General features: G+C 54.9%; 1 protein-coding gene across 11 annotated transcripts in view; it reads right to left on the bottom strand.

The window, feature by feature from the left end:
• Positions 1 to 6,414: 6,414 nt before the first annotated feature.
• CELF5 (CUGBP Elav-like family member 5) overlaps positions 6,415 to 24,754 on the bottom strand; it is a 48,121-nt gene continuing 29,781 nt past the window's right edge. Inside the window, exons 3-13 of one of the 11 annotated variants that reach the window (XM_060092385.1) lie at positions 20,687 to 20,741; positions 20,185 to 20,189; positions 18,727 to 18,874; positions 17,172 to 17,251; positions 15,373 to 15,519; positions 14,474 to 14,615; positions 14,243 to 14,389; positions 12,670 to 12,753; positions 11,959 to 12,042; positions 8,937 to 9,080; positions 6,415 to 6,542 (exon numbers count right to left, since the gene is read on the bottom strand). In XM_060092385.1, the coding sequence (XP_059948368.1) occupies positions 6,415 to 6,542; positions 8,937 to 9,080; positions 11,959 to 12,042; positions 12,670 to 12,753; positions 14,243 to 14,389; positions 14,474 to 14,615; positions 15,373 to 15,519; positions 17,172 to 17,251; positions 18,727 to 18,874; positions 20,185 to 20,189; positions 20,687 to 20,741 (1,164 nt within the window). The remainder of the gene's footprint in view (positions 6,543 to 8,936; positions 9,081 to 11,958; positions 12,043 to 12,669; positions 12,754 to 14,242; positions 14,390 to 14,473; positions 14,616 to 15,372; positions 15,520 to 17,171; positions 17,252 to 18,726; positions 18,875 to 20,184; positions 20,190 to 20,686; positions 20,742 to 24,754) is intronic. The other 10 variants (XM_060092388.1, XM_060092389.1, XM_060092384.1 and 7 more) reach the window with 10 other exon arrangements.

The raw sequence follows: 24,754 nt of genomic DNA, 5'->3' as shown, positions 1-24,754 counted from the left end.
AAGCAGCTCCTCCAGCCCCAGTCGAGCCTTCAGATGAGGCAGCCCTGGCTGATGTCTTGACTGTGACCTCCTGAGGGACCCTGAGCCAGAACCCCTCAGCTAATTTACTCCTGGATTCCTGACTCATAGAAACTGGGTGAGATAATAGATGTGTAGTGTTTTAAGCAGCTAAATTGCGGGGTGGGGGGTTAATTTGTTATGCAGCAACAGCTAACTGATATGCCCTGGGTGTCACTTAGCCTATTCCCCCTGGATGAACACCTACATGACAGCCAGGGCTCAGCCATCCCAAGCACAACCCTATTCTTCTCAGGTAGAATCTCTGTTTTGCACGGGTGCACATTCTAAATATTTAATGACTTTGAGTTAAATTTATTTATGTACTTTTTTTTTTTCGTGCGCTGCAAGGCTTGAGGGATCTTAGTTCCCCAACCAGGGATCAAACCCGGGCCCCAGCAGTGAAAGCGCCGAGTCCTAACCACTGGACTGCCAGGGAATTCCCTGACTTTGAGTTAAATTTAAAAGCTTAAATTGGACTATCGCAAATAACAACTTGAATTACAATTTAATACATTCAAATTGAAGCCACCACACAGGACAGGGAATTGGGATAGCATAGTGGTTAAGAGACCAGCCTGAGAGCCTGGGTTCAATTACTGCTGTGCAGCCTCGGGGAGGTCACTTAACCTCTCTGGGCTTCAGTTTACTGGCTCATAAAGTGGGGCCATTAATAGGACATACCTCACAAGGCTGTGGCAGGTTGAGTTATGTCGTTTAAAATGTTGAGGCTAGTGTTGTCCGAGAGAACTTCCCAAGTGACGGATGTGTGACTCTTGAGCCCTTGAAATGTGGCTTAGTGTGACTGAGGAAGTAAAGTAATAATTTGATAAATGGATTGAAATGTAAATAGCCACAGGTGGCTAGTGGCTACTATATTGGATGACACAGGCTTGAAACAACGCTTGGCAAATAGTAAGTGCTTAATAAATGCTTGGTAGGAATATTATTCTGCCCAATTGTTCTCCAGAGTGCCAATTTACACCCCACCAGCAGCATAGAGGTCACCCAGGTATCCTCCTAACACCCCAACCTGATCACACCCCTCCCTTTTGCTCAAAATCCTCTGTAGCTCCCATCTGACATCAAGATAATGTCCCAGGGAATTCCCTGGTGGTCCAGCGGTTAGGGCTCCATGCTTCCACTGCAGGGGGCACGGGTTCGATCCTTGGCCAGGGAACTAAGATCCCACACGCCACATGGCACGGCCAAATAAAATAAAATTAAATTAAAAATCTCCCAGATTTGCTGGTCTCATTGTGATTACAACTTTTAGCATACTTGAGAATTACTTTTTCTTGTGGGGATGGGGTACTTTTGATTTTTTGTCCAGAAGTACTTTCTCCTTGATTGAAACCTTGGGTGGGCGGGGACAAGGTCCGGCACACAGAAGGTGCTCAGTCGCAAAAGAACCTCTGTAACCCAGCCCCTGTCATCTCTGCACCCATCTCTTCACCCAGTGCTGTGGTCTTAGCCAATGATCCAATAACCACAACATCCCAAGCCTCTGAGCCTTTGCCCAGGCTGTTCCTTTCACCTGGAAAACCCTTCCAGGTGGACTCAGACTCACCTTTCCAGCTCCCACTCCAGATGGGCCTCGTTCTCTCTGCTGGAGCTGGAGCAAAGCACTTCCTGTCTCTGAGCCTCAGTCTCCTCAACTGTAAAATGGGATGAGTCCTTGGTAAGATTAAAAGACATCGTTTCTGCAAAGCCCCTGGCAGGATATTAAGTAGCTCATTAAATCGAGTGGTTAGGACCCCTCCCATGAATTTGGAAAGGCTCAGCTTGGGTGTGGCCACCCCCCTCTACTCACACCCCTACTCCAGGATTTTACCCTGGAGCCCACTGTCCCCCATCCCAGGTCTCAGGAATTTTTTTCTTTAGGACCTTTGAGGCTTTCACTGGGGTGGGGCAGGGGCCTCAGACTGTTTTGTTTTTTCCGCCAAAGCCACATCATCTCTTAGATTTTATCTCCTCCAGGTCTCACCTCTTCGGTACATATCTGGGTCCTTGACTGTGTCAGGTCCAATGGGGGGATTTCTCCCTCAACATTCCAACTCAAATCTACTGTGTAACAAGTATTGGTGAGGATGTGGAGAAACAGGAACTCTCATGTGTTGCTGGTGGGAACACAGAGTTACCAGGACCCAGCAATTCCGCTCCTAGGTATGTACCTGAGAGAACTGAAACGGATGTTCAGACAGAAACATGCACACGAATAATTACAGCAGCATAATTCACAATGGCCAAAAGGTGGAACCAAGGGCCCACATACTGGAACATCAGTCAGCCATGAAAAGGAGAGAAGCCCTGACACTCGCTACAATGTGGCTGGACCCTGAAAACACGATGCTCAGTGAGAGAAGTCAGACACAGAAGGACACACAGGGTGTGATTCCATTGATGGGAAACATCCAGAACAGGCAGATCCACAGACACAGAGAGTGGCTGCGTGGTTGTCAGCTGGAGAAGGGGGATCAGGGTGATTGCTCATGGGGACGGGGCTTCTTTTTGAGGTGATGAAAACCTTCTGGAACTAGATAGGGGTGATGGTTGCACAACCTTGTGAATGTACTTAATACACTGAATTGTACAGTTCGAAATGGTAAAAATGGTGAAATTTATGTTGTGTGAATTTTACCCGAATTGCAAAAATGTGTATCGAATAGTGAGTGTCTCCCCCGCGCGCCCCCCTGGCTGCTTCCTTAAGGGCAGAGCCCAGAACCATCTGGTCACTGCTGCAACCCTTGTGGCCAGCACAGGGTCAGGCACTCAGTAGCCATTCAATAAACGTTTGTTGAATGAATGAATGAATGTGTGAATCAACAAACACAGGCATCGGCTCTTCTTGAGAAAGAACACTCAATTTCTTCAATGTCTGGATGAATCCGTCCGAATCCCGGTCATGGGAATGTCAGACCCTTTTCCTCCCGCACCCCTTCACTCTAAATCCGATTTATCTCTGGCCCAGGCACCCGATCCGGCCAGATGTACTTCGTCTTTTTCGACAAGAGAGGGCAAATGAGGGAGGACCCAGTCCTTTAGCAAGTAAAATTTTTATTAAATAAACTTTCAGTTTCTCCAGACCAAAGAGAGGCGTTTTGGACATGAAGATGAAGTCTGCAGCTTCTCACCTGAAACACGCCACAGTGACAGGGACCTCGAGATTCAAACCAGGTCAACCCAAAGTTCCCTCCAAGTCTTTTTCTCCTCTTTCTTTCTCTGTGTGCGTGTGTGTGTGGCGCGGTTTGTCTCCAAAAGTCGGTTTGCAAGTTGAAACTTCATGAAATTACTTGTAGCAGAAATAAAGTACATCGTACAAATCACGTAGGTCTTTGATGTGGAGTATAAAAATGGTATTTACAGCCAGTAAACATGGACCAGAGGACACACGCCACTGCACACCAGCACGCACTCCCAAGCAGGCCTGGCGGGGGCTGGGCGGGACAGACACGGCCGAGGCCCCGCCACCCGAGCACACGCGCACGCACACGCAGACGCACAGGACACAGGCGCACTAGACAGGGTCTCGGAACAATTATCAAACTCTGGAATATCGAAACAGGTTGGTCAGAAGATATTTTTTCTTTTTTTTTCTTTTTTTTTTTTTTTTGCTATTTCTTTTTTTCTTTTTCTTTTCTTTTTTTTTGCTATTTCTTTTTTCTTTTTCTTTTTTTTTTTTTCTGGGTCGGTCAACACATTTTGGTAGAAACAAAAGGGAATGCTTTGTTTTTCTTTTCAAAAAAATTTTTTTTCTTGAGCTTATGAAGTTCTCTGGTGCCTCGTCTGGCGCGAGGCCCCACAGGACGTCCAAAAAACAAAAACAAAAACAAAAAAAACCCGAACTTGACTCTGTGCTTCAAGGGGGGTTTTCAAGGTTTGGGTAGCTATACAGAGGCACCCCACAGGATTTCCCTCCCCACCCCAACTAGGAAACAAAAATCCACTGTAATTTGATTTCCCCCCCCCATTTCTTTTCTTCTTTGTACCTGCTCAGAAAGATTAAAAAAAAAAAAAAACTTTGTAGAGGTATCTCCGGTGAAGGGATGCTGGGCCCGTGCAAGCTGGGCTTGTCCAGTGCACGTGGCGATCTTGGTCATGAGATTGTGAATTCCAGGCTGGTGATCCAAAGGCAGGGAGGGTGGCCGCCTACCCTTGGGAGGGGGCTCCAGGGGTGGGGGGGTTCCCCGACCCTGTCTGTCCCCGACGGAAAGCTAAGGGCTATTGGTCACATGAGTAAGGCTATGACTGGGGAGGGGAGAGGGTGGGAGAGGCCAAGGGGTCTGTTTTGTGCCTACAACCGGGGAAGGTAGGGCCCTGGAACGAAGGGGATGGGGGTTCCGGAAGCTGCAGCTAGGACCAGGGACACTGAAGCCGGCTGAGCCCACAGGCTCGTGAGAATCGTCGATGGCGGGGCGGGGGGGGGTGTCAAAAGTCCTGGAGGTATATCGCGTTGGCTGATGATTCCCAGTGCTTGGCCGGCGCCCTGGTCTGACATGACAGCGGGAGGTGGGGGACACTGGGCTGCCCCGCCAGCCTCAGCCCTTCTGAGCGTCCCTGCTGAGTGACCGGTCCAGGGTCACCTTCTCTTGGATGGAAGGAAGTCGGAAAAGTTTGGTCCCTTGATCTATACTCAAAAAATATATATACTGTCTATAGCTCTATATATATATGCATATATATATATAGGAAAAGTTGCAATTTCATTTGGGGAAGCCACAAAGGTTGTGTGTGTGGGAGGAAGGTGGGAGCGAGGGAGTCTCCCAGGAGGGGGCAGTGAACCCCTCGGCCCACAACTCAGGAGTCCCCCGCAGACCATGAAGCCCCCTCCCCATTCCACGTGGCCTTGGGCAGCGTTTCACATTATGGGGAGGGGGTCAGGGGAGAAGGGGGGGCTGGTGTCCAAACTCAGTTGTAATTTACGTAAAAGTCCTGGATCGGTTGGAAGTGGGAAGGCCCCTCACCTGGCGGAGAAGGGAGGGGCGTTAGGGCGCGGCGCTGGGGGCGGGAGGGTCACGTCGGCCGACGACATCACCTCCCACCCACCCCCCTGCCCTGGCCAGACTGGTGTCTGGGAACCCAAGGGCCCCCACCTTTGCAGAAAGAGTCCATTTCGGGGTTTGGAGGCTGACACACCCAGCTTGGAAGGGACCGAGGGTCGCCAAGCCCGTGTCCTCATCCGGCCACTGGGGACAAACATTTCTGTTTCTTTCTGCCTCCTCTTCCCAGCTCCCTGCCCCTGAAACTCCACGAAGCAGTTCCCCGCCCCCATTTCTGTTCATTCGTGGTGCTGGAAACTGTGCCTGGCGCACAGTAGGTGCTTAGTGAGGATTTGCTGTCAGCATGTTCAAAGCACGCCGATATCCTGTTGTTGGCTTCCGGTGGCGGATTTCCGCGCGCGCGCCCCCGACGACACACGACCCGGTGACTGAACACCCTCAAATCTGTGGGTGCTGCCCCGGCAGGGTCTGGGAGCAGCCCCTCACTGAGCACCTGCTTCGCACCAGACCCCAGAGGAGCCTCTGTGATGACGATGGCGACGGTGGTTAAGAGGAAAAAATCAAAACGACTTATCCAGAGCTTTCCAGGTGGCTGGTTCTGGGCTCAGCCGGGAAAACACCGAGTGCCCTGTAAATCCGCCCCACGACCCCTGGAGGAGGCCACAGGCACGGGCCCATTTCACAGATGAGGCTTGTCAAGGCTTGGGCTCACTTATAAGTTTCCCCATTGGCCCCTGAGGCTCACGGCTCATTCCCCAAAGAAGCGATGAGTTGACAGAGGTGTTCACTCTGATGGCACAAACGCTCTTGGGGATTTGTTCATTTGTTCGAGGGGATTTCCGACACCCCCCAACCCCCCACCGCATGCTGTCGGGTGGGGCAAATATTCCACTCTCCCATCAACCCACTGGGTATGAATTATACCAAATGAAGCCTCCCAGAGGGGCCCGGCTGAGAGAACAGATTCTTAGGACAGGACAGAAGCACCTCCCCACAGCCCGCCCCCACCCCAGACCAAGACCCGCCTCTCAGGTGAACTTTTTTTCATCCTCCAAAGCCTTCTCCAGGAAGGATTCCCTAACTACCCTCCCCAACCCCATCCTACTGCTCCGGTTCCAGCCCTGACCACGGTGGGGGGGAGGGTTGGGGGGGATTGGGGGTGTCTTCGTCCAGCTCTGTCCCCGTCAACCAAACCTGGGGGCTCCTTGTAGCCTCTTGCAGCATCCCCCCAGCCTCGGGAGGGTTTGGAGAATGAGGAGGGGGTGCGGACAAGACCGGGGTGGGGGCGGGAGCGGGGGCGGGGCCGCCTGGCGGCTCACCTGGGCCAAGCCCGCAGCCTCGGGGCGCTGTGGGCCGGTCAGTAGGGGTGTCCCGGATCTTTGGGCCGCTTCAGCTGCACTTTGAGCCTCTTCATGCCGATCTGAAAGCCGTTCATGGCCTGGATGGCGGTCTGCGCGCTGGCCGGGTTGTCAAAGCTCACGAAGCCTGCGGAGACCGGGGTGGACCCACGATGGAGGGCAACGCGGGCGTCCTCTGCTCGCTCCAGCGCTGCAGCCCTGGCTGCCCGGCTCGCGGGGTCCTGGGGGCGGGGGTGTGCGCTCGCAGGGGCAGACGGCCCAGGGAGGTGGGAGGGCTTCCCAGAGCACACACAGCAGCCCTGGCCTGGTTCTGACACGCGCTGGGCTTGCGTGCCTGGGGGACGGGGCGCTCACTCCTTACCTGGGGTCTGCTCTGCTGAGACTTCCCAACTTACGTGGGGGACAGGCTGGGTCTCTGGGGGCCCTGGGAGGACCATGTTCTCCCTCCCCAGACCCCATGCCTGCCTCCTTCTAGGCTCTGGATGCCCACCCTTTGCCTCCTCTGAGATCTCTATCCATCTGGGGTCCTGTCTGCCCATGTGACTGTCTCTGTCTAACCTTGTCTCTCTGTTTCTCTTTTTCTCTCTTTGTGTGTGTGTGTGTGTGTGTGTGTGTGTGTGTCTTTGTGTTTCTTCTCTCTGTCCCTCCCTTTCTGTTTCTTCTCTTTTGGTCTCTGTCTCTCTGTCACCATCAGTCTTTCCTGTCCCAGACCCCCCCTCACCCTGGGCCATCAGAAACACTCCAGCATCCCCCACCCCCCCCCTTAAGCTTCCACCAGCATGACACCCTCCACCTGGCCCTACTCCTGCCCCTCACCTGTTGGTCCTCACAGACTTCCTGGGGGACTGTGCAGAGACCACAGGGGCTGGGGAGGTCCTCCAGGGGGAGAGGACAGCATGTGCGGGCATTTGGGGGCAGGATACCTGAGCTCCATGGGAGAGGCTGGGTGGGAGGTCAGGCAGAGAGATGGTGGGGTCAGGGCTGAGGGGTCTGGCTGAGGCCCATGGGGAGCCATAGTGGAATCTGGAGCTGGGGTGGGTGGATGTCTTCACATCACCCACACCTCCCATTACATAGAGGAGGAAACTGAGGCTCAGAGAAGGCATGTGACCCCCTGACTGCTGAATGCGACAGGGCAGGTTTCCCTCCAGAAATTTCCTTCTTCCTGGAAGCAGCATGTAGAGGAGGGAGCCTGGGCACTGGAGGCGGGGGGTGTCCCTAACTTGCTGTGTGACCTCAAGCATGTCGCTTGACCATTCTGTGCCTCTCTTTCCTCCCCATGTAAATTGGGATCATTCTTCCCTTTTATGGTTGGATAATGAGTATATACAGGAGGTGCTTAATAAATAGTCAAAAGTCGACCCTTCCAAGAGGACAGGGTGGGTTCAGAGCCCAGATTTTGGAGTCAAACAGACTGGTTCTAACCTAGGTTCTGCCTCTTTGCTGCCGTGTGACTTTGGACAAGTTACGTGCCTCTCTGAGCCTTAATGTCCTCTGTTTCTGGGGACAAGGAAGTTCTCCCCACAGCCCACAAGGCCCTGCACGGCCTGCCCCGTCCCCTCCCTGCCCTCCCCTCCTCCCTCTCTCCCCCTCGCTCACTCTGCTCCAGACACACGGGCCTCCTCGCTGTTGCTCCAACATGCCAGGCACTGTTCTGACCCAGGGCCTTTGCACATGTGGTTCCCTCTGCCTAGAACACTCTTCTCCAAGACACCCCATGGCTGGCTCCTCATCATTCAGGTCTCAGTTGAAATGTTGCCTCCTCCTTATCAGTCTGTATTTTCTTACCAGTTTTATTTTTATAACTCCCTGGCCTATATTCTATATTTGTTTATTTCCATCTCCTCCCCCTGGACCTGTGCTTTCCAATTCGGTCGACAGCCACTGGCCATGGGTGGTTATTTCAACTGAAATTCATTAAAATTAAGTAAAATTAAAAATTCAGTCCTTTGGTCACACTGGCCACATTTCAAGTGCTCAGCAGCCACATGGGGTGGTCGGCTCAGATAGCACAGATGTAGAGCATTTCTATCATTGGAGAAAGTTCTAGAGGCAGAGTGGCAAGACTGTGAGCTTTCAGAGGGCAGGGATTTTTGTTGGCTTCTTTCACTGTGTGCCAGGCACAATGCTGAGCGCTGCACACAGTAAGTGTACCATATGTCTATTTGTTGATGAATAAGTAAACAAGGGAGTCTTAGAAATGCTGCATGGTGAGTGCTTGGCACACAGTAGGTCCTTAATAAGTGTTTACTTTGATTATAAATGTGATTCTTTTTTCTTCTTTTTTTTCTTTTTTTTTTTGGCTACACCGCTCAGCTTATGGGATCTTAATTCCCCCACCAGGGATTGAATCCGGCCCTTGGCAGTGAGAGTACGGAGTCCTAACCACTGGACCTCCAGGGATTCTTTTGGACCAGACTTGTCTCATGGCTGACCACACCCTCCCAACCCCCATTCCAGGGCGAGGGGCGCATGGGATGGGGCTGGCAAGCAGGAGGGGGCACCCGCAGCAGGGACTCACCAAAACATTTGCTCTGGTTGGTGGCCCGATCCATAAACACCTTGGAGGAGATGATATTGCCGAAGGGCAGGAACATCTGGGTCAGCTCCGTGTCTCCAAACTCCTGGGGGAGGTGGTAGATAAACAGGTTACAGCCTTCGGGACCTGCAGGTGGGGGAGAGAAAGACATAAAGCCCCCAAGGAGAGGAGGTGGACCCCCGGGGGAGGGGCACGGGTCCGGAGCCCACATCTGGCATCTCCAGCTGTTGGGAGAGGGGAGCCCCGTGACACTCAGAAAGAAGAGGCATGGAAGTGGCAGGAAGGGGAGGCCGGGAGCCCTAATCCCTTGTCTATAAAATCCCACACTCAGACACTCCAAACGTCTAATGATCCTCAGGCCCCAGAGAACTTATAAAATTCGTATGATCCCTACCCTCCACAACTGAGATAAATTCTTCCACCCCAGACCCCAGATAATCCAAAAATCCCATACAACCCCAAACCCCGGAAAATCCCTAAGCCTCAAACTCCTGGTCATTTACAGAAATCAGATGAACTGGGCATAGGGCATACGGACACTCTGTACCGTCTTTGCAATAACTCCATAAGTCTAAAACTGGTTTTAAAATGAAACATGCCGGGCCTCCCTGGTGGCGCAAGTGGTTAAGAGTCCGCCTGCCGATGCAGGGGATACGGGTTCGTGCCCCGGTCTGGGAGGATCCCATATGCCGCGGAGCGGCTGGGCCCGTGGGCCGTGGCCGCTGGGCCTGCGCGTCCGGAGCCTGTGCTCCGCAACGGGAGAGGCCGCGGCAGTGAGAGGCCCACATACCGCAAAAAGAAAAAAAAATAAATAAAAATAAATAAATAAATAAATAAAATGAAACATGCCTTTTTGAAAGTTTGATGATCACAGAATAAAATAAGACTAGTAATTGCCTGGTCCTAAACCCCAAATATCCAGATATTTTTCAAAACCTTGGATAACCCTCCAAACCTTGGATAATTTTCAAAACCTTGGATAATTTCAAAAATGATGCAAAAATAAAATCAAGTAAAATAAAAAGATTATTCTCTAGTCCCAAACCCCAGATATCTTGAAAGCACCGATTATTTTTAAATGATATGCTATACCAACCAGAAATAATTTTTTAAAGCACAGCTAACCCTCAGAATCATCCCCTCCCCCAGGAATCCCCAGTCATGGCTCATATAAGAACCATAAATAATAATAGCATTTTAAAACCTTGATTATCCAAAGTCATCAACAGTCCTCAAACCTGCCTCTAATCCAAAACCTACAGACAACCTTCTCCCAGGTCCCCCCCACCAAAAAGGTAGCCCTCAAACCACCGAGAATCCCCCCACCCTCACAATGAATATTCCCCACCCCAGAAAACACAAAATCCAAGATTACACATTCACATCCACATCCACCCTTATCTTCCTGATGAGGACCACAGTTCTGCTAACATGCTTGTTGCTGTTGTCGTTGTTGTTGTTGTTTGTTTTTGTTAGTTTGTTTGGCCATGCCCCGAGATTTGTGGGACCTTAGTTCCTCGACCAGGGATTGAACCTAGGGCCACGGCGGTGAAAGCGCCGAATCCTAACCACTGGACCTCCAGTGAATTCCCTAACATGCTTGTTTTTAAAATGCAAGTGTGTTCCCATACAACTGATATGTTATGGAACAATTTTGAGCAAACACGAATTTTGTGTTTGTCTGTGTGCTATCTCATCTCCAAGAAACACTAGGTGAATGCAGAAAACCACACGCAGTTGCACCGAACCTCATAAGAAAGCAAAATGCACGCGTGCGCGCGCGCGCGCACACACACACACACACACACACACACACACACACACACACACAGCTTCATCATCCATCAACTTTCTCAGTTCTCCAAGTATGTTATGAGCAGGACCCATCCCCGTCTGGGGTTCCGACTCTCCGTCTGATTTCAGACAAGCCTTTCCATCACTTCAGGGTAACTCACATGCTGCAACCCCTCCGATGCCACTTCCCCCTGCGAACTTGCGGTCTTTTCCAAGATAAAGTACCCAATTTATTGTACTATTCGGGTATCTCTAAACTATCTAACACGCATAAAACTGTGCTACTGTTTTCATTAGGATCTTATCTTTTTTCTTTTTTGGCACCTCACAGCCAACGTTTCTGAATGGTGTACCACGACCCCATTTCCCCCACGAGCCTTGTAGTTGGTATTGTGAGGTTCTGCGAACTCAGGTGACTTTCCAGAAAGCATACATCCTGTTACAGCAGCACGGACTGCATCGGGACCAGCTTTTATCCACTGCACCCTGCCAGTGTTCCCCTTCCTGCAGGCCCAGGGCAAGGGAGAAATTGAACAGAGCCTCACAGAAATCAGTCTGCGGGCCAGGCCACCCGCAAGCATCCCAGGTCGTGGGGCGATTTGGGGTTTTTCTGGTTGGTTGCCTCTCCCCAGCCCCCCCGCCCCCACCCCCACTAGATGGATTAAGGAGAGGAAGGGCCTCCCTGGCTGAGTGCCCACCACGTGTCAGGAACCATCGCTGTTTACTCCCCAGCAAGGGGAGAAAGGTGGTCGCCTGAGTGGCAGATGAGGAAACTGAGGCCCGGAGTAGTGAGGTGCCTTCCTTATGACGCTCACAAGTCAGAACTGGGTGGATTTGATTCCCGGTCCTTCGACTCCAGAATCTAACTCCTCGCCCCCTTGACTTTACTGAGGAAGCCTCATTTGCCCCGAGATACCTCACCATCCCACCCCCTAAATTCTCTCAAAAAAATTTCAGAGAATCATCCCGTTCTGGGTCACTGCTACCGCTACTGGGTCGGGACTAGTCCCATTCCCACTTTCCGGAGGAGACTGAGGCTCAGAGAGGAAGAGTCAGTCGCCCCCCCAAACACCCATGGGCTACGCCGGGGCTTGAACCCAGGTCTGACCGGACCCCAGGCCCGAGGCCAGGCCGAGCCGGGGGTCCTGGAGGTGGAGGGGGGCGGTCAAAGGGCGGGGCTGGCGCCCAGGGCAGGTCGCGGCCCCCTCACCTTCTCGCTGCTGCTGCTGCAGGAGGGGCGGCGGCTGGGGGACGCTGTGCGCGATGGGCGTGATGGCCGCAGTGGGGTACATGGCTGCAGAGACCGGGAGCGAGACACAGGGCGGAGCGGGAGTGAGGCCGGTGGGCAGCCGGTGCGCGTGGGGGCGGGGCTAAGATGTGAGGGGCGGGGTCACAGCTGAGGGTGGGGCCAAGACCGGGTCTAGGGAAGGCGGAGGGGTGTGGTCACATGGGAGAGACGGTCCGAGGGCAAGGCCAAGGACCGTCTTGGGAAGGAGGGGGCGCGGTCATAATCGAGGACGGGTCTGGGAGGGGCGTGGTCACATTGCAGGGAGGGGCCAAGGCAACGGGGAAGAGCAGAGTGGGCGTGGCCATGGCTGAGGGCGGGGCCAAGGCAGCCTTTAGGAAGACAAGCCAGAGATCCGAGCGAGGCCCTGGCAGAGCGGGGTCAGTCTGGGCAGGACATGAGGGGCGGTACCAAAGACAGGTTATGAGGGGCAGGGCCAAATGTTGAAGAAAGGCGGGGCGTGGGGGAGGCCAAGAACTGGGATTGGGCCCAAAGTAGAAGGCACAAGCAGAAGAGGGAAGGTAGGATGAGAGGACGGCTCTGAGGGCAGGGACCATATCTAGGTGTGGCTAGGGGCGTGGCGTGGCTAGCCCAGGTAGGACGCCGGGGGCCGGGGGGCAGGGTCACGCGCGGGGCGGGGCCGCGCTGCCTCCCTACCTGTGTACTGCTGGACTCCGGAGAAGGCAGGATGAAGGGTCTCGGCCACCGTCGGGCTCTGAGCTGCGGGGCAGACGGAGGGGCTGAGTCGGGCGGGGGCAGCAGAAGTCGTCCATCCACCCCGCAACACCCACCCCCAGCTTCACTTCTGCATAAACGTTTTACAGGTATGACCCTCATTTTACAGGTGGGGAAACAGCAGCTGGCATAGGGCCGCTCAGGTAGGAAATGACAGAAGCCAAACTCGAATCCAGGTTTCTCAGACTCCAGAGAGGTTTAACAATCAACCCCAACTCTCTGTCCCCATCCTGACCCCCCTTGCTCCTCTCTTTTATTCTCTGGATTCTCCAGGACTCCAGGTCTCTGCTTTTGATCACTACCTATCCCCATCCCTTCCCTTTATCCCTCCCCACACCTTGATCATCAGACACCCTATGGATCCCCTACGTGGCTGTGACCTTCCGAAGTCCCTAGGGGAGGACACAGGGGTAGGGGAGAGCTTGTCTAGGCAACCAGAGCTGGAGAGTCTGGGGAAAATTGAGCAAAAAAATCTTGAATGGAGAGAGGTTGCTAGAAGATGGGGTGGTGTTGGGGGAGAGGTAAGACAGTAAAGAGGTCGCATGAACGAATTACTTTATAGTGATGGAACAGTTCTGTATGTAGATTGTGGTGGTGGTTACATGAAACTATACCTGTGATAAAATGACATAGAACCACGCACACACACACACACACACACACAAGTGCCTGTAAATAGTGAAGTCTGAGTAGGCTCTCCAACTCCCGTTGAGTTCATTGTACTGTACCAATGTTAGTTTCCTAGTTTTGACAACGTACTGTGGTTATGTAAGACGTTAGCATCCAGGGACGCTGGGTGAGGGGTACCAGGACCTCTCTGTATTATTTTTGAAACTCCCCGTGAGCGCCAATCATTGCAAGATAAGAATAAACAAATTCTCAGCAGTGGAAACGCAGATGACGTACTTCACCTAAGTAAGGTGTGGGAAGACGTTTGCCTTGAAATTATGGTATAGGGTAGAGAAAAGTGAGACCTCTGCTTCAGGAGGGCAGAGCCCAGCCCAACAAATCAGTGCATGGCCAATATTGAATGAATGAATTAATGAGTGAATGAATGAATATGGGCACTGGTATTTTCCCAAATGGTAACGATTACTAATGAAGATTGATGGTGCCATTCTTGGTACCAGGTGACGCGTTAGCATTTTACAGACTGATTGCCTCGTCAGTGCAATCTCATGAGATGACTGATGTTATCCGCCCCATTTCCCAGATGAGCAAACTGAGGCTCAGCGACTTAAAGAAACCCCCCAGGGCCACCGAACTGGAATTTGAACCCAGAAAGGTCTGGATGCAAAGTTTCTATGTTTAACCTCTTTCTCTGTGCCCACAGCTAGTATCTGTTCACCTGAGACTCCCTTTGTCCTGCCCCTTTGTTCCCTGGACACCAAGGCATAGGGACTCATGCTTGTCCCGGGGACACCCTCCCTGCCTCCTGCCACTCTCCTCGGCCCCCGGGAACCACCCGAGTTACCTGGGTAGGGCACAAGGCCATTGGCATATACGGTTTCTAGGGCGGGGTGCCCACCAGGGAAGGGCACAACACCTGCGAAGCCGTTGGTGATCGGAGCCACGAGGCCGGGCACGGCGGTGGTGCCGAGCAGCGGGGGCGAGTGCAGTCCTGGGGAGTGGAAGAGCGTCACGGGGAGCCAGATCCTGGCCCCGGCCCTGCCCACCCATCCGTGGGTCCCTGGCGGACTCTCACCAGAGGCAGGGGCGATGGGTGTGGCGGGCAGCCCGTTAAGGCTGACGGCGCCAATCTGCTGGATGTGGCAGGGTGAGAAGGCCACGCCGGGGCTCAGGTAGCTGCCTGAGGTGGACAGGACCGTTGTCTGCTGCTGCATGAGCTGGGGGGTGGAGAGGGAGTCAACGTGCACAGTCAAAGTGGCACCTGGCCTGAGATCACGGCTCATGAGGTGGGGGGCGGGTCCTCCAGGAACTAGGGGGTCAGGCCGGGTGTCTTGGCTCAGGTCGGGGTCAGGGATCAGTTAGGAATTGGGGCTCAGCCTGGCATCAAGTCTCAGTGTAGGATCAGGTCCTAGACTAGGTTCCAGGCTCATTTAGGAATGAGAGCTCAGCCAGGGATTAGGGCTCAGTCTAAGATCAGGATTCAGTCTGGGACCAGGGCTCAGCCAATGTTGAACTCACTCAGGGTTGGGTCTCAGCTTGGAGTCAGCCAGGAGGTTTAGCTAGAATTTGGGCTAATCTAGATTTAGGGAACAGCTAGGATCTGGGAGTCAACTCAAGGTTGGATCTTCATTTGATGTTCACGCAGGGTGAGGGTTCAGGCTGGATGTAGGGGTTGAGTCTAGTGTCCTGTCAGTCCAGACCTGGGGCTCAGCTTGGGCTCAGAGCATAGTCCATGGTTGGGGGCTCAGCTGGGGTTGGGGTCAGGAAGCAGCCTGGATTTGGGGACTCAGCCACAGCCAGAATAAGGCCCTGAGTCAGAAAGATTGGGCCAGAGAAACAGAAAGATGGGCAAAGAGGCAGAAGCCCTAGACCGAGAATAGATGGAGAAAGAGAGCGAGACAGACTGAGCCAGATCCCCAGAGAAGTCTCAGAAACCCTGCTGGAGACAGAAGTGTGTCTTCTGGGGTCACTCACAGCCTGGGCGTAGGCACTGTAGGGGCTGAAGGGCAGGGTGAGGGACGGCGTCAGGATGCCCAGCTGGCCCACCATCTGCTGCATGCGCCGCAGCGTCCGCTCCTTGTCCGTGTCAGCAAACTTGACCACCAGGCTGGAGGAGGCACCCTGCAGGGGCAGCCGCAAGCAGGGAGGGAAAGAAGGGGGGACGTAGCCAGGACTCTGGGGTCCCTTACAAGGGGTGTAGGGGTGTGGATAGCAGCAGCTGTCAGCCCCACCCTCGAGGTCCCAGGTGCCACAGTGGGGACAGTTTGGAGATCAGCATCCCAGGTCTCGCACTTGATCCTGCAGCCCCCTCGTGTGCACAAGTGGGGCGTCCAGGCGTGGGGGGCTGCATCTGGGGCACAGTGAGGACCCTGACTGTCAGCCACACTCTCAAAATGGGCGGAGAATCCAACTGCTGGAGAGGAACAATGGGGGCCCGCATGGAGGACCCTATAGCTGCCACCCACACCCGAGAACAGGTAAGGCTCCAACCATCCGAGAGGTTGAATACCTCCTCTGATGGAGAGCTCACTCCCTGCGCCGCCCACCAGCTCCATCACTGGACAGCTCGGAGCAGGAGAAAGCCTGACTTTCGGATGAGCTGACTCCTGCCCCTCTAGGGACTAAAACTGATGTCTGAGGACCCAGAGAGCAATAGAAGGAAGGATCTGAGACTGCCCTGCTCTTCACACCCATTTTCCACAACAACAGACAGTGGGTCCCCAAGGCCTCTCTTCCCCGTGGCAGATTGGGACATTTATGTACAGTGATGGTGGCTCCAAGGGCCACTTTCCTGGGAGGCAGGGCCACCCCCAACACCTGTGTGGTCCCCTCCAGCCTCTCACTGCTGCAGGCTCACAGGCTCCCGATTCCAGACTCGCCCATTCCCCACTCTGGCCCCACGGGGACATTTCCAAATGACCTGGTCCCTTCCCTCTGGGGCTCCCCATCACCCTAGGAGGAACCCCATGCTTCTCAGCCTTGAACTGCAGGCCCCTCCAGCCCCATCTCTTCCTGCTCCTCTGGGGCTCACACACACACTTATACATGCATTCCGCCCACACAGACTCACACTCACCATTGACACTCACACATACACATGCATACACTCCCAAATACGTGCACATATACTCACACACTCACGTGCACAGTCATACACGTACACACGTTACTGCCTACATTCACATGCATGCTCACCCCTCCACACACAGGCATTTGCCTTCACACACTCCTACAGGTGTACACAGGTGCACTCGCTCCCCCGTCACCCAGATACACACTCGCACATAAACATACATGTGCACTCAGCTACATATTTGCACACGTGTGCTCCCACGAACACACCCACTTAACACGCTTGTGTATGCAGTCACACGTATACACGTATGCGTATGCACCAGCGCACACGTGCACACGTATCCATACCCATTACACACACCTCGTGTGCACACTGACCCACCTACTCACAACCACATGCTCACACACAGACATGCACATATGCACACACCAACACACACATTGGCCTGCGCGTACTCGCGTACGGGCAGCCACTTGCTGGCAGGACATCCATACGCACTCCACACTTACTTGCAGGCTCACACACACAATCACACACATACACCCACCCATACCACCATCAGAGACTGCGCCTCTTCTCCCCACCATGACCTCTCTGAAGAAGGGCCAGGGGCTACCAGATGGCTGGGATGGTAAGGCCGGGTCCCCTTGCTCCTTTCCCACCCCTACCCCCATCGCCCAGGGCAACTCCGACTCACCGGCATGGTCTGGCTGCCATGCAGGGCGTGGATGGCCGCCTGAGCCTCCGTATGGGAGGAGAACTTCACGAAGGCACAGCCTGCTCCGAGAGAAGGGGAACGGGTGAGGGGCCACAGGAGAGGGGCTGACAGCCCTGCACGGCCAGTCAGTGTGGACACAGGCAGCCCGAAAGTCGGACATCCGAGAGACAGCCAGCCATTTGTTCAGACAGACAGCTGGACAAGGAAGGATCAGACAGTAAGACAAGCACACAGCCAGCCAGCCAGATAGCGGTTTGTCCAAGACCTCATCAGAGGGTGTGAGGAGGTGCACAGGTGGAGAGGCAGGCCCTGCCCGTTAGAACAAGTGAAGGGGACGGGCTTAGAGAACGCCCGCCAGCCACCGATGCCACGAGATGCAGAGTTGTAATCAGATACGTAGAATTAGAGTGACAAACCATCAGACACAGACACAGAGAGATGCAGTCCTGTGGCCACACTCAGGCAGAGGTACACTCAGACCCAGACAGATACGCCCATGTGGCCAGAGTTGGATAGATGGGGATGAAAAGTCACCAGGCAAGGGGAGAATCAGGTGGACAGACAACCAGAGACCACCAGACACAGGTAAATCCAGACAGACGGTCATAGGCTACAGTTCCAGACAGAGAGAGGGCTATGGAAGAGCCAGGCAGATTTGGGGGAAGGGGGGTGAAAATGTTCTGGAACTAGATAGTGGTGACAGTTGCAGAGTTTTGTGAATTTTGTGAAGCACTTCACTGTACACTTTAAAAGGATGAATTTTACAGTATGTGATCATATCTCAATTACAAGAAAAGAGCCAGGCAAATAAACAGTCAGGGACCATCAGATACATTCAGTCCCAGTAAGATGAAGTCACCAGGGCCGAGACAGGCAAACTGAGACTCAGTCCCAGACAGATGAACCTGAACACGTAGAATCAGGTAGACGGAGACCACCAGGCACATGGATACCCAAACAGAAATAGCCATTTGGACACTCAGAAAGAGTGTCAGAGACTAAGAGACACAGGCGGAGTGATACTCAACCCTAGGTACATGCAGTCACGTGAGTAGACCGGAAAACAAGTTTCTGGAGATCATTAAACAATCATTCCTGCATGGTACAACCATACAGGAGCGGTGGAGCAAGCAGGATCAGGCACAGGACATAGGCAAATCCAGACGGCAACAGCCCCATGGACAGAGTCAGGTGGAGACAGGCAGCCCCAGACGGACACGAGCACACGGGTAGGACCACGTGGGACTGGACAGTCTCTGCTCGCCCCACCCCCCGGAGCCGCCCCCGCCCTCCCATATGCCGCTTCCGCCTCCTGAGCGAGCCCCACACTCTTGTGTACCTAGCGGGGGCCCCATCCCTCCAGCCCGCACTCCACGTGCTAGGCCCCGCCCACTGTGGGCCAGCCCCGCCCCACGAGCCCGGCCCCGCCCCCTGGATCCCGCTGCTCTCTCCTGTGCCCGCTCCGCCCCATCCCTCCAGCCCCGCCCTCCCACAGCCCCGCCCCCGGCAGCTAGCCCCGCCCCCGGCCCATCACCTTTGCTGCTGCCGTCGGGCCCCCGGAGCACGGTGCACTCGTCTATGACCCCGAAGGGCTGGAACAGCCGCAGCACGTCCTCCTCTGACTGCTGCTTGTTCAGCATCCCCACAAACAGCTTCCGGTCCCCTGTGGGCGGAGACACCACCTCAGCCGAGTCCTAGGCTCCGGGAATTTCTCCATCCCTCCAGCACAGAGTGGAGGTAGCAGGGCGTGGAGCAGGGTGCCTGGACCCCCCTGGGCCCTCTTCTGCGCGTGTGAGGGAGGACACAGCCACGCGCTTTCCCTGCCTGGGTCTCTCCACCTTTCCACGTGCCTGCGAGGTCCCACCTCATGCAGTGCCCCCTGCCTGGAATGCCTCTCTGTCCAACTGCTTCCACCCTCTGGGCAAAACGGCCTCTCCCTCCTGTGCACTCAGAGTCCACACATAGTACCAGGGTTAGGAACTGCCTTGCCTGGCCTGGGTCCATGTCTGTCTGTCTGTCTGCCATCTAGATTTTCCAGGCAGGGGTGAGCGCTGAGGGCCCCTGCATCCTCACAGTGCCCAGCAGAGCTCCCCGCCCAACCTTGCCAGGGCTCAGGAGGGGCCAAGCAATCAATGTCTGTTGAATGAACGAACAGTGTGTGGGCACAAGACCAGGTGCCTGGGGAGCCTGGGGTTGGCTTGGGGCCTGGCTGCAGGCCTGGCTGGGACCTGCCCAACTCTAAGGCCAGGGGCCAGTCTGGACCAGCCTCTCCCATGTGAGGTACCAGAGCTCTGTCCCCCCTCCCCCCGGGGGAATTGCACTGCTCCCCTGTAATCAGGAACGCGGCAGCTTCCTCTTCCAGGAAGGGTGAGCTTGGTTACTATGGAAACCCGTTCTCTGGCAGCTGTCACTCATAGGGGTGGGAGGGAGGGAGAGACATATGAGGGAGAGAGAGAGGGACAGGGAGAGACTGAGAGACAGAGACAGGCAAAGAGAGAGACAGTAAGAGGCAAAGAGAGATACATAGAGAAGCACAAAGAGAACCAGAGAGATAGGAGGAGAGAAAAAGATAAGGAGAGAGAAACAGAGATGGAGGGAGAGGGAGAGAAGGAGAGAGAGGAGAGACAGAGAGACAGAGATGAAAACATGCAGATCCCCCCTCTCTAGTCCCTGACCCACAGTGGAAGCCAGGTTGGAGAGTGTGAAAACAGGCTCCCAGTTCCAATGGGCTTTAACAGGATCCTACACATACACAGAGGTCCTAACAGCCCTACCCCCTACAGCACCGCCAAGGCTGGCTGCTCTCCCTCAGCCCCCAATCCACCTGAGATGGGGAGGGGGGTCAAAAATATCCAAGAATGACTAGCCTTGGATCCCACTGGGGACAGCCAAGCATCTCCCCATGGGCACACAGACACCCAGAGGTCCAGCCTAATGCAGACACAGGGCCCAGCCTGCACACCCACGCGCCCAGCCGGGAACAGTCAAGCACACACGCTTGAACATATACATCCACGCACAGCCCAGGCACGCAGATGTGCACACAGACAGGCAGGCACCCCCACTGCACCTGCCAGAAACACACGTGCACTTGTGCACACACTCGCATACATCTGCGCACAGCCGTGCCCAGGAATGCATGCTCATATACACACACCTGCACTTGCTCAGACATGCAAACATGCACACACACGCAGAGCCCAGAAACCAATCCATAGTCCTTCAGGGACCCCACCCCCTCTGCGTCTGAAGATCCCCGTTATTGCACCCTGAGACGAGTGGGGTATTTCAAGTTCTAGGGGAAAGCAGCAGGACCTGGCCACACCTCCCACTGCTGAGCCTGTGGCCCTGTGGTTAGGAGGAGGGGACACAGCCTCCCTACTCTCCCACCCCACCCCAGCCTGGGCCTCTGCCTCTCCCACCACCTTTGTGCAAAGATTTCCCTCCTCCCATTCCTCTGCCAACCCGCAGCCTGGTGGCCACGGAGAGATGACAACTACCTCCTCGGCTTTCGCTGTCCGCAGGCTTCACCTGGATTGGCCGTGCCATCTGTGGAGAGAGGGGGGAGGGAGGTCAAGGTGGGCAGTGGGGGTATCATGGGTGGGAGCTTCACCTGAGCTCTGCTGGGCACTCCTGTCCACCTCCCCAGCCTCAGCATCCCACCAACCTCTGGCAGCAGCCAGCACCTCAGTCACACCAAATGACACATGGTCCCACCTACAGGGCTTTGCTCTTGCTGCCTGGAAAACTCCCACTTTGCCTTCAAAGCCCAGTAACAATAACCCTTCAACCAGGAAGTCTTCTTGCCTCCCCAAGTGTGATAGATTGTTTACAAAGATGGCCCAACTCCTCCAGTCCCTGTATGTGATATGACTTTGTGGTTCCTCTCATCAAGAACTGGAGTCTATTTCCCCACCTTTTCCTTTTGGACTTGGCCATGCGACTTGCTCTGACCAAGAGAATGTGGTGGAAGTGAAGTTGTAAGAGTTCCAAGCCTTGCCCGCAAGAGAACTTGCCTTTTTGGAACCATGGAGGTTGCCAGGTGGACAAATCCAGGCGAGTTACTGGAAGACGGGAGATCTCATGCACAGAGATGCCCTGCTGACACACAACGCATGGGAGTCCTGGCTCAGCTAGCCTCAGTCGAGCCCCAGTTGACTGCAACTGCATGAATGACTCAGGACAAACCAGCAGAACGGCCCAGCTAAGCCCAGCCTGAGCTTGTTAACCAACAGAATCATGAACAAATAAAATGGTTGGGGCAGTTTATTACTCAGCAGTAGCTGACTGATACACCAAGGCAGCTACTTTTGGCCAGCTCCCTGAGCCTCGAGTCGGGGGAACTGTCATACTTCAGTGGACTGGCCTGCAATCTGGACTTATTGTTCTGGACTCTGTCCCCCACTCCCAGCACTGAAAATGGAAGAAACCAGTGAACTGTTCAGTGGAAGAAATTCTTCTCTAACTCTCACTCCTGCAACTTACCCAGCCAGGGGTATCAGCTAATGCGAATATTTCAGAACAGATTTGAGGGATGTGGGGTTGGGTGGCATTTGCTTCTCTATTGATTCTAGAACAGAATCTTCCTCCCAAACCGGTGTCTCTGATGAACTCCTACTCATCCTTCAAAACTCAGCTCAAAAGCCCCCATGCAGGCAATCCTTCTACCTTTTTGGGTCCCTTCCTCCCTCTGCCTCAGGGCAGGAAGTGTCTATGTGTTGCTCTGTTTCCCTCCAGACTGAGACCATAACATCACAACCCTGCCCCTCAGGGCAGGGTACAGGAGAGAATCAGAGGAGTTTGCTGAACTGAACTGACTAGAAGGAAGTGGCCATCACCCACCAGCATAGAAAGGCACCCTGGTCCCTCTGCACCAGGCCTGGGGTTGGAACGAGTGCTGGTCCCAGCCCCGCTCCCAGGTCAGACAATCTCGGAGTAGATCCCCACAGCCATTCAGAGGTGCTTGATAAACATGTTTTTAAATCACAGTGCAGCTGCCCAGCAAGCTTTCAGAAAGATGCACAATTTTTACACTGTTTTACAGATGTCAAAATCAAGGCCTGGAGAGGTTATTTTTCTGCTTCCCCTCCCCTCGGTGAGCCCCTCCTGCTCTGATACTCTTCCTCTTTCTGAGTGTGTGTCTGGGGCACGTATGGGCCTCCTCAGTGTGAACACAGTCTTGGGAGCCCCAGACCAGAGAGGCTTCTGTTTTCCCCACTTGGCCCCCACTTCCCCCAGCCCAATCTTCCTGCCACCCAGCCACACCCTCAGAGGAACCCTGACCACCTGGGAAAGGCCGGACCACATCCCCCTTCCCCCACCACACACACACACACACACACACACACACACACACACACCCTGGGCCCTCTTCACCTGGGTGCCACACCCCTCTAGCTGGAGGCGGGAGGGGAGATTATTTCAACCGATGGGACCAGTTTCTGGGCTGAGGGCAGACTGAGGTGGTGAAGGGAGGTGGGGGGGAGGGGGCACCTGGGCTGCAGCCTCCCGTTCCCCCACCCCTCTCACCCGCCTCCGCTGGCCCTCACCTCCCCCCCCACCCCCAGCACCTTGGACAGATGAGGATGGGGTTGCCATGGCAACGCTGATTCACCACACGGAAGCTGGCAATTGTTGTTGCCATGGAAACCGCCTCTTAGGGGCGAGCCCAGCTCCTGCCTTGCACAAAAGAGATATTTAAATATAATCTTCTGGAGATGGATGAGCCGAGGGAGGGAGCGAGGGAGGGGGACCACAGGGAGGGAACCTGCCCCCATCACGGCATCCTCCACCCCCACCCCATTCTCGCGGCCTGGCTACCTGCTTCCCATCTCCCCCACCCGCTGCAGAGCCTGGGACCTTCCGCCTCCGACTGGGAGGCCCCTTCTCCCTCCTGGGTCAGGTCGGCGGGGGGGTGGGGGGATGGGGGGGTGGTCCTGGTCTGGCTCTGAGAAGCCAGGTGGGCATCCCCTTCCTCTCTAGTCGCCCACTCGAAAGCCGAGGCTGCGAGGCCCGGCCATCCACGCCCCGCGGACCCGCGCCTCGCCTTACCCACCGGCCTGCAGACTCGCGCCAGGCTGGCATCCATGTGCCGCCTCCTGCCCGGCTGGCCCTGGGCGCACGGGCGTGCACACGCCGCACGCACACTCGGGCTCCGGGCTCCGCGTCTCGTTCTCTGCGCCCAACGCCCAGGCGATCCACCCGCCAGAGGCCGGGCCCTGCGCGCGCTGCCCGCCCAAGCCAGGAGGAGGCGTGCCAGGGGAGAGCTGGGTCTCCCCCCCACCCCAACCCGCCCATCTGGCTCTGCCCACCTCCTTCCGGCTCCCTCTCTCCATCTGTCCCACTGAGGTCTCTGCCGAGTGCCCTTCCTCCCTCCTCCACCTTCTCTGGCTCCCCATCACTGCACCCTTTCCCTGCCCCCTCCCTTCCTCTTTTCACTTATTCAACAACATTCCCCTGTGCCTCATGCTGAGTAATTCTGCAGCCTCAGGGAGCACCCCACTAGTCTGGCAGAGGGGGAAACAGAGGCATATGCAGACACTTCCAGACTCATAGGGTCAGGGTTGCGGCAGAGGGAAGGATCAAGTGCTGGGAGAGCCTAGAGCCGAGAACAATGAAGAGCCAAAGGGGGTACACTGAAGATGGAAAATCTGCAGTGGGTTTTGAAGTATGAATAGGAGTTGGTGGTGGGGCGGGGGGAGCATGTTGGAGCAATACCTATATCTACTGATTCATTTAATCTCCAAACAACTTTATGAGATGGGAACATGCCTCTTTTACAGATAGCAAATCAGAAAGAGAGAGGAGAAAATCAGAAGCAGGGTCAGACCTACTGCCAGTTTCCTCAGGGGCCTCTGAGGACCCAGCCATTCCTCCAGCCAAGGATCAGGTGGGATAGGGCTCTGGGTGGGCAAACATTAAGTGGCTGGAATCCAGTTCTTGCTCTGCCACCTAGCTTTTGCTGAGTGACTTCCATCAAGCCATACACCACTGGGAAAACAGGGTCCCATATGTCTGACCTGTGTATATTACAGACAGGGAAACTGAGGCCACTGTGGGGAGGGACTGCAGGAAGATTCTTCAGTAGACAGACTGGGGCCCAAAATATTCTCCTGGATTTGCAAAGCTATGCCTTTAGATGTGGGGGCCCAGGGAAAGTCCCACCTGGGTGGTTTCTGGATGGTGTGGAGGGGAAGGAAGCAAAGTGGACCCCTATCTGGGCCGCCTGGGCTACCATTCCAGCCTCTTCCTCTCCCAGCCAAACCCCAGCCCAACCTCTCAGACCAAGCCCCTCTCCTGGTCTAGATTCTGCCTTGGCTCCCTATTGCCCTTGGGGTAGAGTGCCAGCTCCTCATCCTGGCGTTCGAGGCACCTTTACTGCTCAGTCCCAGCCATTCCTGCCCCCTCCTCCTCCCACACCCCGAGGACACAGGGCTGGAATGCGCCCCTGTACACCCCATCCTCACCCCACAAGCCCCTTGAATGCCACCTACCCCTGAAGCCTTCCCCTCCATCCCCATCTGCTTTGGTTGCTTTGCCCAGGCATTGCCTTGATGGTGACA

The sequence above is a fragment of the Mesoplodon densirostris genome, chromosome 3 (genome assembly GCF_025265405.1).
Source record: "Mesoplodon densirostris isolate mMesDen1 chromosome 3, mMesDen1 primary haplotype, whole genome shotgun sequence".
Classification (NCBI taxonomy): domain Eukaryota; kingdom Metazoa; phylum Chordata; class Mammalia; order Artiodactyla; family Ziphiidae; genus Mesoplodon; species Mesoplodon densirostris.
Note: the sequence above shows the minus strand (reverse complement) of the source record. Positions and strands in the feature narration are given on the sequence as shown.